General features: G+C 45.5%; 1 protein-coding gene across 1 annotated transcript; it reads right to left on the bottom strand.

Annotated features, from left to right (window-relative positions):
• Positions 1–393: 393 nt before the first annotated feature.
• Positions 394–13147, bottom strand: KICS2 (KICSTOR subunit 2; the record flags this gene model as incomplete). The annotated part of the gene is made up of 3 exons (XM_080935063.1): positions 394–1398; positions 7610–7895; positions 12913–13147. 3 exons carry the CDS (start codon positions 13145–13147, stop codon positions 582–584), a joined length of 1338 nt encoding a protein of 445 aa, XP_080791189.1. The 3' UTR covers positions 394–581.
• Between the last annotated feature and the right edge of the window lie 624 nt (positions 13148–13771).

The raw sequence follows: 13771 nt of genomic DNA on the forward strand, positions 1-13771 counted from the left end.
GAATTAGGTCATCCTGTATAACTAGTTACAGTGTAATACAAATTAGGTCATCCTGTATAACTAGTTACACTGTAATACGAATTAGGTCATCCTGTATAACTAGTTACAGTATAATACTAATTAGGCGATCCTGTATAACTGGTTACAGTGTAATACTAATTCCATCCTGTATAACTAGTTAATACTAGTGTCTGCCCCATCTGGTGTCTCCTTCCTGCTGCTCTTCAAGGACAGACAGAGAGGATATTAGAAGAGCCTCCGGGCACAATGGTCAGAATAGTAACAACAACAACAAAAAATCTGGAAAGATAAATGAAAGACCAATAAATATTCAACTACATGAAATACGGGGAAATCAGGAAACGTTGATACTTCTTTACTGTCCCAAGGTGACTCAGACTAGACTACTCTTTGGCGACTCCGTCCTTGGTCTTAATTGCTTATGAAATGTGTGACATGATTAGAGAGGATCTGTCTTTAGCTCGGCTCTGAAAGGAGCATGAGCTAAGGTAAATCTAAATCACAAACTACTCAGCTAAGAACCATGTATCCAGTCTTGGGAATCCTTGGGCAAGCACCTGCTAACCTTTGGATCCAGGCTTCAGACTTGCAAACACTTTGGGGTTCTTAAGGGCAAGTGAGAGCTCGTTGAGGAAGGAAATAAAATGGGAGTCTCTCTCAGATTTCTTTGACTCAAAAATGACAACGATGGTGAAGTGGGGTTCTGGGCGGGTCAGGAAGTAGGTGCTCTGGACTTTGTCATCATAGAAGTGGACCACTTTCTCCAGGCTGTTCAGGTCGGACGCTCGGTCTGTCATGATCATGATAACATTGGGCCAGTGCATGACAGGCCTGTCACTGGGCAGAGACACCACGGCTGGGTACTGGTCCACTCCCTTAGGGGCCTCTCGGTAGGAATGTGGGTGGTGGTAGCCATGACCCTGAAAGCTCTCTGAGCCCCGATTGTCAAAAATTAAGGACACGTTGGCAGCGTCATATTTCCTGATAAAACTGGAGATCTTCCCAAAGAGGTCTGGGTTCGCCTTGGCAGTCAGCGCTTTCATTTCTGAAGCGGTCGTCTGTCGGCTCAGCGCCTCATGGAAGTAAAAGCTAAACTTGGCTAAAAGCATGGTTTTGAGTTTCATCAGCCAAAGAAAAAGATGTGGGGGCTGTACGGCCTTCTGAGACTGCCCTCCGAACAGGTGTTTCTTGGTCTCCCGATGCTTCTCAAAGGTCTGGCCCCAGCTCTGAAGCTTTGTGTGTGCGTTGTGCAAGGTAACCAGGGAAGGGAGGAACTTCCATTCTGAGATCTGGGCCTGCGCCTTGAGGAGATGACTCAGCACACCCACTTCTAGCTGGAAACTGCTCTCCAGAGGGCTGAGGATAGGGTGGTGAAATCTGGAGGGAGGGATGGGCAGAGATCAATGGAAATGTCACTTCACACCAAGAGACCTTCACAATTTCAAAACAGCAACAGCATAAACTCCCAAACACATTGCCAGGTAAGGCAGTGTGGGGACAGAAAGAGGCGGAGCCTCCGCTGGTTCATTTTTACAACTCTGGTATTGCTTGAGCATTTCATCTTATTCTCCTAGGAAAATAGCCTGAATTTTGTGGATTTTCTTTTAATGAAAGTAACTAACTTATATCTAAAATTAAGGAGAAATTACACTGACTATTAACTTTTCATTTATTTCCTCTGAAAACTGTATGACTCATCAGAACAAGAGATGCTCTCTTCAGGGTGTTCAACTACAAAACAATACTGAGACATCTGCTGTCCACAAATAAATTACTTTAGTGCTCACTGACCCATTTTACAGATTAATATAAACACTATGACACCAAAGCTCAAGAGTGGATACGTGTAGTGAAGACGCTATCGAGCAGGAGGAAGGGCACAGGCCAGGGGAGGGCAGTGAGTGGGGGAAGGTGACTCCTATATAAAAGGATGTCATGATGAAACCCATTATTTTGTACTGAAATTAATTTGAAAAAAATTGGCAGTAGACAGTCTAAATTCATTTGTTGCAAAATATCTAACACTTTTTAAAAATCACTTTCCTCAGATCCATAAGGTATTCAAGACCTTGAGTGATCTGATTCTTATCAAACCAAGTCACCTACACCATCTCAGGGACTGGAGAGATGGCTCAGGGATGAGCTAAGCACTCTCGGGGACGTGCGCTCAGTTCCCAGGCTCCACACAGCTGCCTCACAACCACCTGGAACTGCAGCACCAGCAGATCTGACGCCCTCTCTGGCCTCCACGGGCCACCGCACATTCCTTCCCTACACATATACATGTCATTAGAAAGAAAGAAAATATGTTTCCGAGTCAAGAGAGTACTACAGTTTTCTTTTCACTGGCCTTACAGAAAGTGTTTTCACACTTTTGACCTTGTGCCACAGCGCTTTTTACTGTGAGTAAGTACTGCACACATATGTAAATCTTACTCCTTACTATATGTAGTATAGCTTGATATTATGAATATATACATCTACATTTCTTTTCTAGAACCACCTGCCATCTGTAAGCACTGTTCCACTTCAAAATAATCCGGGGGGATGGAAGGGAGGGCAGATGTGCAGGGAACTTAGCCTCTCAGCAAAGAAAGGGCAGGTGAGAGCACAGCCCTTCCTCCCCAGCGTTCCTCTTACTCTTCAGTCTCCTCTGCAGAGTCAGGCTGAGGGAAATCTGTCTGCTCCTAAACTGGGCAGGCCCCCAGCACTAACCACACTTGGTTCTTGTTTTTCGTCTGTTTGCTTGTTTGTTCTTTTTTAATTTTTTATTTATTTAATTGTATGCATGTGAGTGTTCTGCTGGCATTATGTATACCACTTGCATGCTCTATGTCCCTGTGTCTGTGGGTGTCAGAAGACAGTGTCGGATCCCCTGAAACTGGAGTTACAGATGTGCAACCTGAGTGCTGGGAACTGAAGCCAGCCCTCTGCAAGGGTGGTGAGTGCCCCTAACTACTGAGCCATCCCTCCGGCTCCTCGGACAGCTTTCTTACTTAGACATGCTCACCGGGGGCTGGGCCTCCCATACATACCCTCAGTTATGGCAATATACCACAGACACGCCCACGTGTCAGACTGATCTGGACATTCCCACAGTTCATAGCCCCTCAGATGACTCTGGGCTCTGGCAAGCTGACAGCTGAAGCTAACAGAATAATAGTGGCAGAAAACCCTACTGCAGATGCTCCTGGACATGTGACCTCGTCAGCCCATGCTAACTTTAAAGTGAAAACGTGCTTTATGCCCTAACCTACCAACAGTCACAGCTCACCTGCAATGCACTATGGTGTCTACTAGCCTACCAACCGTCACCTTCGGTGCACTAGTGTCGACTGCCACACCTCAAGACTGCCAGGCTGGCTGACAGCTGAGGTTGCCCAGTGTCAAGAGAGCACTAAACTGGATTGTGCTAAACCTGGGAAATGATCAAAGTCTAAAATTTCGAGCAGTTTATACTGAACATAGGATGTAGTGAATGTTCATCACTTTTGCAGCATGAAAATAATGATTTTTAAAAATCACAAGAAGGAGCCACCTCTGATTTCCTTCTGCTTGTCACTGAAGATCACCACTTACAGCCAATACTCTACCTCAAAGGACATAAGAACTCTCAGAACGAACCTTCAGAAAGTCTGAACACATACTTCATAACATTATAAAGGAAGAATGTTCAACACTTATTAACATTATTCATGCATGTGGATGAAGAAGCTATTTTTCAACCTCAAAAATAATGTCAGTCTTCCCACCATAGACATTAACTTTAGGACATCATGACTGGCTTCCTCTCCTCTGGAACCTCAGAGCTCAACTTATGCTCAGATGTGTTCTGTACTGAGGTCCACAAGCACACACTAAGTCAAGGCTCCCAGTACGCTTGGTACTCTCTGAGACAGGACGCTGCCATAACTTGTGGAGAACCCTGGCTCTGAAGAAAGGGGAGAGCTTGGGAGGAGGGGAGAGAACTCGGGAGGACAGACAAGCAGGAAAGCTGGGGCCAGAGCAGAGGAAGGCACAGAAGACATCTGTGTGACGTGACTCGAACCGTCAGAATGCTGGTTCTGTACTCCACAGATCCAAGCTGCGGAGCTCTTTCCAAAAAGTGTGCTGATGAAATTTATGAGAGAAGTCAGAGGTACACATTTTAAAATGGGAAATTTTATGTCTATTTTACTACAACAAAAGAAATCTGTGACCTTTTCTCACTCAGTGCCACTAGTTTGCTAGTTCTTAGCCATCGACCGACTGGGGACAGGGTAGTCTCCCTGCTCCACAGAGCCTATGTTCCAAGCTTCCTAAGGGACAATACTGAAGCTGACGTACATAGGCTTCTCCTGTTCACAGCTAAGATAAAGCTTACCTTATAAACTGGACTTGGCAAGAGAGTAACAACTCAGCATAAGAACAGTAACAATGTATCACAGTTTAAGTTAAGAAAGAGACCGTGGCTCTCCATCCTGGGAGCAGGGCAGCTTTTTCAGTACCTCCTCAGACTCATGCCCACTGGGCAGCACAGTGTACTTTCATCACAGCGCTCACGTGTGTGTGTGTGTGTGTCTGTGTGCATACACATATATACATGTGTGCACTGAAGGTCAGAGCACAAGCTTGGATGTCATCTTTTAAGAACGTGGTCTCCCCTTTTTAGAGAGAGAAAGTGTCTCCATGTCCTGGAGCTACCAAATAGAGCAAGTCGGCTGGCCAGTAAGGCACAGCGATCTGCCTGTCCCTGTCTTCAGCACTGGGCACAGCCACTGTGCTGTGCCCGCTGCGTTTTAGATGTGGATTCTGGAAATGGAACTCAGGTCCTCTGTATGCACTCGCCCGACTGGATCCAAAGCCCAAGCATGAAATTTAAATCTTGTTAACTTCTTGAGTGTGTCAAATTTCAGGTAACAGACGACTGTGGAGATCAGAAAGTACAGAAAGCAGGAGTCCTGACCAATAAGGAATACTGTGCAAAGATGTGAGGTCTGCCCTTCAGAAGCTCCCACAGGAGGTGATATTTATAACATGTACAACGTAGGGATGCATTTAATATGAGGGACACAAAACAGTAGAGGAAGAAACAGTACCTTCTGATTGATGCAGGCCACAGAGAGGATGGTATTGACTGGGTCTTTATGCACAGATGGGCTGGGAGCAACCCAGATGCCTAATGACAGATGATTAAGCATTAAAAGGGAGTTCATATGTCTGGGAGATTAGTCTTCAGCCTTACAAAAGGAAGGAATGCTGACACATGCTTGAGCGTGAGTGACCTTTGAGGGCATCGTATCAAGCAATATCGCATCAGTACGCAGGTTTCTCAAAAGAAACCAACAGATCTACTTTATGACCCACCAAGTGTGGAAGACATCCGTGGGGCAACCTGGGAAACGTGCACGGGAATTTATATAGTATGTGATGGCAGAAAATGGATAGGAAACGTTCTGAGTGTGAACACTGTTATGACTGTGTGCGGTTCTTGGAGGCGGAGAAGCTGAGTATTTAGGAAGGCAAGGTTAGCAGACTAGTATTTTACTTCCAGAGATGGCTAAGTTATCCATGGAGAGAGAAAGCCAGCACAATAAACAAGATGTGAGGATGGATGAAGAACACCTGTGTGTTCTCTGCAGCGTCTGTTTACTTACTTACTTGTTCTTATGCCTGTGTGTACTTGAGTGAGTTTATATGTACCATGTGTATCCAGGAGCCCACAGAGGCCGAAAAGGTCATTGGGTCCTCTGGAACTGCAGTTACACATGGACATAAGCCAGCATGTGGGTTCTAAGCCATCTCTCCAGTCCTTGCTTCTTTAACAGCCTTCTTGGTATTAATTTGGGTCCGTAAGTGTACTATAAAGCCCATCCTTTAACAAATGACTCGGTGTTTTAGTACACTCAGGGACCTGTCCAGCTGCCATGTCAGCCCCTCAGGACCTGTGAGCTGCAGTTGCTGGTCAGACTGTAACCATGCCCGTCACACTTGCAAGTTTTCTTCTTTTTCCAAGACTGACTTTTAAGTATGGGGGGAGGGCTGCACATGGGAGCACGGAGAGGCCGGAGGTATCAGATCCCTTCGAGCTGGTGTTACAGGCTGTGGCGGGTTAAGTGAAAACACCCCATAGGCTCATAGGGAGTTGCATTATCTGATATGTGGCTTTGTTGAAGTGGGCGTGGCCTGTGAAAGCAGTGTGTCACTAAGGAAGGGAGGACAGGCTATGGGGTTTGGGGAGTCCGAGCCAGGCCCAATTTTGCTCTCTATTCCTGATGCCTGCCAAGATGGAGAACTCTCAGCTCCTTATCCAGTACCATGTCTGCCTGTATGCTGCCATGCTTCCCACCATGACGAAAATGGGGTGAACCTCTGCAACTGTGAGCCAGCCCCAGTTAAATGTTTTTTTTTTATAAGAGTTGCTGTGGTCATGGTGCCTCTTTACAGCAATGGAACACCGACTAAGACCCATTCATAACCTGGTACGACAGTAATTAGCCTCAGGTAAGGATAAGAACATGACACTAGCAGCTAAGAACTGAGCTCCGGTCTTCTGCAAGAGCAGGATATACTTTTAACTACTGAGCCTCTGCCATTAGTTTCAGAGAGACAGACAGCTCAGAGGTTGAAAGCACTGGTTTCTCTGCCAGAAGATCCAGGTTCGATACCCAGCACTTACCTGGTGGTTCACAACTGCCCGCCATTCTGGTTCTTTTGGCCTCTACAGGCTCCAGGTATACATGTGATACACATACATGCATGCAGGCAAAACATCCAAACGTGATATACTTCAAAGAAGACCCTTCTTAGATGCCAAGGAAGCCAGAATAAAACTCTCAGCCCTTCACTCTGGTTAAGGTGTTCTTACACCTTTAGGGATTGTTCCCAGGGTTAGGTGGTGTGCAAGACATCCCAACAAGATTTGTCTCTTTGTAAGGAGTACGTTTTTTCAAATAACAGCAATTTTCCAGTTGAACAACACCTCTTAAGTTAAAACTAGCCTCTTAATTTCTTAGGTATTCTGAAGCACTTAAGTTTGTCCTCCTGAATAACAGATGAACACCTTCACTAAAAGTTGAAATCAAAAACCAACAGAAGAACTCCCAACACATATTCACAACCACATGAGTAACAGAGGTAACCCCCAGGCGGTCTGAAGAGAGCATTTAGATACTGGCTGGTTGTCACGCTGCTCCTATACACAGGTGCGTGTGCCTCCGTGCAGAAGCCAGGGGATGACATCAGTCATCCTGCTCTCTTGCTGCACATCTGCATCCTTCCTGTCTACACATCCTTACCTAGTACTGGCATTGCAGGCACATCAGTGGCACCCAGCCTACATGACTACAAAGTCAGGGCCTCATGCTTGCAGAGCAGCTGCTCTTACCCACTGAGTCGTCTCCCTGGTCCTATGCAATTGTGTGAATTTTGTTTTTCCTGATGACTTAGAGAAGTCATTAACTAAACCCTGAAGTGCCGAGTGTACACCTGCTGTTTAATGAGCACATACAAAATGGAGTACGGGGATCCCAGAGAGACCTTCCTAAGAGTGAGGGTAACTAGAGCCTGCGTGTGGCTGACAGGCTGCCACCGTCTCCTGCATGCTCACCTGGAACTGTACTTCTTGAGGATGGTATCCAAGGTGCTGACCAGCTCTTCGGTGTTGATGAACTTCTGTGTGCTGAGGGCGTACATCTTCTCGTAGAAGTCTGCGATCTCCATCCGGGCCTGGACAAAGAAACAGAGCTGCTCTGACAGGTGGGGGAGAAGCTCCTCCACGTGAGGAGCCGTTCCACCCGGGGCGCTTCGGCCGGCCACCACCTTCTTCAGTTCGTTATGCAGGGAGGTGTAGATGGTGCGGATGGAGTCCTTCCTGCTGAAGAACGACTGTCCCCCTGGGAAGCAAACGGCAGATGACAGGTAAGGAGGAGAAACCCAGAGGACCTGGCACCTTCCAACACCACGGAACAAGTCAACATGAGCACTGGCTACAAAGTCATCAGTGTAGCATGGGCCTGGGGTTCTCTTGTTCACGTGTCAATTTCCCCAACTCCACACTCCAACTCACTCTAGAACATCATTCCCCAGCATGTAACTGCTGCAGGATATCTGATCACACTGTGAACCCCAAGATGTATGGCTTAGCCCTTAGCCCACACCTTTAATTCCTCTGGCTGGAATACAGATGCACGCCCTCAGTACATGCCTTTAATCCTAAACAATGAAGGTAGAGTCAGTTTGTAGAAGGAAGCAGCCATGTTTGAAAGTGATGTCTAGTTGAGTGGCAGATGAAGTGACGAATCAGAGAAAGACTTGACAGAACAGGATCTGCTCAGCTCTCACAAGAGAGAGGAAAGGAGAGCGACTGGAGGAGCAGGGCAGGGAAAGAGAAAAAAGGGAGAGGAAGCAGTTTTAAGTTTCACAGAGCAGTGCAGAGAAAGGTAGGAGGCAGTTTTACTGGAACAGCTGTACAGAGGTTGCAGAGAGAACAAGGCAGATACAGGTGAAGACAGAATGAGAAGCCACAGCAGATTGCCAGAATTGGTTTGAGACTAAGCAAAGCAAGTCAGAGGCTGAGAGAGAAGCCAGATTGAATCAGTCACCTTGGGGAGGAGTCTGAGCCAGAACAGATGAGTTGACCAGTCAGAATTCAGAAAGAGCTAGAAAGGGTGAGCTTACACAGCAGTAAGTCTCAGAGACTGAGAATGTTCTAGGCCTAGATAAGATTATACGAAGGCCAGAAGCTTCCAGGACTAGGCCTAGATTAGCAGACAGACAAAGTATTTAGGCTCAGAGATGATAAATATAACAGGTGAATAAAAGTTATTTTTACTAACATAAAATCTATATTGGAGCTAAGAAAAAAAAAACCCTCTCCTTTTTTACAGATTTACTTTTAAAACAGAGAACCCATGGCTTATAACACTTCTGTTAGGCCTGGTAGCCCAGAGCATTTTTTTCTTCAGACCTGTGTCACCCTTGAATCTTATCTTTTAGGTCCCGCCAGGAAATAAGAGTGAGAGTGTGCACTCATACATCATCTTTATGACATACACTGGGGTCTCGGGGGAGGGGAGTGTGTGTGCAATGCTCTTGACAGAGTTAAGCACACCACATTTTGAGTTATTAAGACCAAGAACCAATTATAAATAACTGTTGCTCCAACGTAAAACAAAGCAAGCAAAAAGCAAATACAAAACTCAAAAAAAAAAAAAAAAAAAAAAAAAAAATCCAAAACAAAAAACCCGCAAAAGAATCAGAGCAACTACATCCTTGACGACAGTCACAGGACCAGATGTTAGGGTAATCGCTTACTTGTGAAGTTCTGCATGACTATATTTCTAATCACAGAGCCAGCTCCATGGATATTTTCTTAAGCATTGGATCTCCCACCCATGAGCCGGATGCAAGGCTTTAGCACAACAAAAAGAAACAAGTGCTTATTACGGTGATTTCCACAAATATCTAGGAGATTTTCTGTTGAGCTCAGAATGCTTCAGCAAAATGACAGGTGGGTGACTGCATTGTTTACTTGCTCCACTGTTAAAAAGGGGTGTGGCCAGGGCAGAAACTTGAACTCTGGTGTTGAAAAAGTGCCCGTCCTCACCAGATCACAAGGGCACAGAAATATAACATAAATTCAAATGATACTTTTAAAAGCTTATCAGTCAAACCCAAATATGAGTAGGTTAAACTCACACATGGAAGAGAGATCACCAATGCCTTATTTTTCTGTCTCTTTTCTCAAAGCTTTCAACAAAACAACCCTATCTCAACTATCCTGCCTTCTGGTACCCAATGAGGACCAGTTTTCCTTTAGGTCTTTTTTCATGCTGGGAAGCAATCAGAAACACCCAACTTATTTTCTTTTCCAGTATTTTCAATTTACAAATTATGATGTTCTGGACTTTTTTCCCAGTCTTCTAGTTATCAATGACTGTTATTTCTCCAAGGTTCCCGCCTTTTACCTCATAAAATTTCAAGTATAAAGAACATATTAAGCATCTTAAGCATTTTACTCTATGACTTCTTTGTAATGACTTTTAAACATCCATTCTTAAGTCACCTCTGAGCATGCCAAGGTTTATCAATCAGGGTGTGAGGAAGGACTCCTGCAATGAATCAAAGGGTGGACAGGTCTCAGACCCGCCACCGCTGCCCGCTCAGCAGGCTTTAACCACTGCCTTTTCCCAGACTTTGTTTTGCTGCCCTCAAAGCACAGAGAAGACACGGAGATAGAAGTCACACCCAGTTTTTCGGGGATAGAGCCAGGACGCTGACAGAGGGCTCCTGTCAGGTCTGCCCTGTGTTTAAGAGCCTGTGCCTGCCTTTTTAATCGGGACCAGTTGCTCGAGCTTCAGACAGATGGCAAAAGACTTTTTGTTTTGAGCCAAGGTCTCACTTTGTAACCCAGGTGTCTGACTTATAACTCCCCATCCTCCTGCCTCAGTTGGAGATTATCACTACAACGTTTAGACTCACTTAAAATTTCTTGTGTTCCCACAGAAGAAAGACTGAGGTGGTGGGAGTTATCTATCGGTCCCTTGCTCGTGGTGGCCATTCCATAATGCATATCGAGATGTGGACACCCCAAGTACATACAGTTTTTATTTCTCAACTATACCTTCAAAGAACTGTAAAGATTTCTCAGACCATGGACCCTTTTGTTTTGTCTTTTGAGACAAGGTCTTGCCATGCAACTCCAGCTGACTTGGAACTTGCTGTGTGGACCAGACTGGCCTCAAACTCACACCTGTCTCTGGCTCCTGAGTGGGCGGACTGAAGGCATGTCAAACCGTTCCCAAGCGATGCTTTTAAAAATTTAAAATATGTATAATTGTTTCACATTTTTTTTGCTTCACAAAGAAAAACCATATGAATTAAAAAAAAAATGGTATGGCTTTAAATAACATTTTTTCCATTCTCTGATAATCATAATATCATAGATGCACCACTATACAAATACTAAGACATTACATTTTAAATTCTGGATCTCATCTATACTGACTATTACCCAAGCTTTTACGTTACAAAGCACTTAAACATGTCATTTTTACAATTACTCAGAAGGGACATGGGCCCTGGAGCCCCGAGTCATGTTTCACAGTGTGAACAGATACATAGGCTCACCTACAAGACAGCTGAGGTTCGAGCAGAACCCAGCACTTTATACAATAAGGGCCACTTCACAGTAGCCAAGTCAATGACAGTAAAGGGTTTCCACAGGTTTGTAGACTTGGTGGCCAGTTCTTTTGACACAAAATCCTGGTGTATACAATTCAACCTTAGTGCACATTTATTTATTCATTTATTACTGGAATTCACAAATGGACTTTAGGAAACCCAACTGATCTTTCTCATTCTCTACATCTGGTTATATATTCAACAATAATATGTAAGTATGTGTGGAGGGAGGAATAACTCTATAGCTTTCATCAAATTCCTATGGATGAATTCAAACAACAAATAAGTTAAGGATCATGGCACTTGGGTCAGTCATCACATTTTATAGGCAGGAAGGAAGTCTAAAACATCCCAAACTGTCAGAATATTATCCACCTTCAATAGTACAGCTAGAACATAGCCGATTTTCACATATGTATGTATATAATATATATAAACATACATACTTGAGTATGCATCATACAAATTATAATATATATACATGCTTTGAATAAAGGATATATATGTGTGTATATATACATATATATAATATATATACATGCTTTGAATAAAGGATATATATATTTGTATATATATATATATATATATATATATATATATAATATACATACATGCACTCTCTCTCAATCTGATTATTCAAGGCAGGTGTTCAGGTTTGAGATCTACCGCCTCCCATAAATGCATGCCCAGTTCGATACACTGTGGAAAGCAGGACTGTAACATTGGATTAGCAATTGCACATTTGTGCCCAGTAACACTGTAGAGAGGAAAATATACAGAGTGAAAGCTCTGACCACTTTTTACCAATAACTAACAATTACTTGAAAATCTCAGAAAGCCCTTTCCCTGGAGTTTACCAAACCTTCAGTATCCAGTAAGCCATCTGGCAATGGGAGATCGATCAACTATATATGTAATTTTAGGCTCACTTTCTTTTATGCCTGAGATGTGTAGCCTTCATCCATGAAAGGCCCTCGAACTTTTAATAACTAAAGGGTCAAGAAGAAACGAAAGTATTAAAACTACCTACCCCAATTCTCTGATAGTCAGCTATCATTTGCCATTACTATTAAGAGTAATACTTTGAATACATAGCCCTTGGCTTTTATGTAATACCAACTGAAACCAACTGTTTCTTATAGAGGTGATCAGGTTAAAAAGAGTTCCTGCATCTGATTTTCGGGGTTCAAATTTATATGACGACTAGCAGTGTTTACTATCCCCTCCCTTAACTCTTCTCCAGTTAAGGGTTTGCATAATTCTTGCCTTTCCTGCCCAGGATCCACTCATTCCTTCATTTACTTAATACGCACTGAAGGGCTGTCCCCTCAGTATAAGAGGCCAGACAAAATAGTTTTATTAACACACCTAGGTTCCATCGACTGGTTTTGCTCCTCAGACCGCAGTGAGGTCTTCCTAGTGAGCTACAAGTGACACAGAACCTAAGTTAACTTGTCATTTATGAAACCAACCCATGCACGGTGCAAAACCGTAAACCCACGGGGTTTGGAGCAGGCCCAGCAAAGAGCGTCCGCCCAGTCCTAGGCAGCAGTGGCACAGGCCAGTGGGCGGGGCTTGCGGCAGACTACAGGAGGAGGGGGACCGGTGGGAGGAGACCAGGGCAGAGTGGAACCCGTCGCTGAGAGTGACAGGACACCCAAACCACGGCAGACCGGGGAGCGCACCCCCTTTCCTTCCTCCTCAGGGGCAGGGGCAGGGCGGAGGTACCTAGTTTCTGCCCCAGGTAGGTGAGGCTGTGATAGACCTTCTCGGCCGCGGCCAGGTGCGCCAAGGCCGCCAGCAGCGACAGCCAGCTGCCCCCCGCGCTCTTGTTGGCCTCTCGTTCCTTCTCCACATTGTCCTTGGCCTTGTCGTAAGAGAAGATGCCCAGGTGAGAGAAGAACGTCTCCAGCACCGCCTGTTCCACCGGCACCGGGGCGGCTAGAGGGATAGACTCCCCCATGCGAGCTGCGCGCCAGCTCCACCCACGTGGCTCCGCTCGCACTTCCGGGTTCCGAGGGGACGCGCGCGTGCGCAGCGGCGTGCGTGCGCGTGCCCGCGGGGGCCTGGCCGGCTGGCTGGCTGGCTGGCTGCTGGATGTTCCAGGGGCTCGCAGAGGGTGTGGCGAAGGCGGAGGGTGGAGATGGCTCAGGAGCCTCGGGAGCCAGAGACCTGCAGCAAAGCCCGAAGCTGGCCACCTCCAAGCCTCGTGACGTCTCCAACCCTCCAGAGGCCCCCAGCGGCCTGCGACTTAGTGCAGATGACGTCACGCGGGCTTGACGTCAGCTCTTGCGTGGCCATCAGAGCCCAAGGACTTAGCAGCCTTTACACCACCAAAGGAGGTTGTTAGATGGGAGTTAATGGCTCGTCGCCTAGTTTTCAAACCGACACATGCCATCAGTTAGCTTACTGGGCCAAGTCAAACCTGTATGGGTCCGGCAGCTTCCAGAGCTAGAAGACTCGTCAGCTTGCCCATCCATCTTAAACTCCTGAAGCTTCCTTGCAGGCTTCTCAGAATCAGGAATAACTTTCACATGAATCGGTTCATTTTGTCATGCAGATTCTTCACACGTTCGACACTTAAGAG

The sequence above is a fragment of the Micromys minutus genome (genome assembly GCF_963924665.1).
Source record: "Micromys minutus genome assembly, chromosome: 22".
NCBI lineage: Eukaryota > Metazoa > Chordata > Mammalia > Rodentia > Muridae > Micromys > Micromys minutus.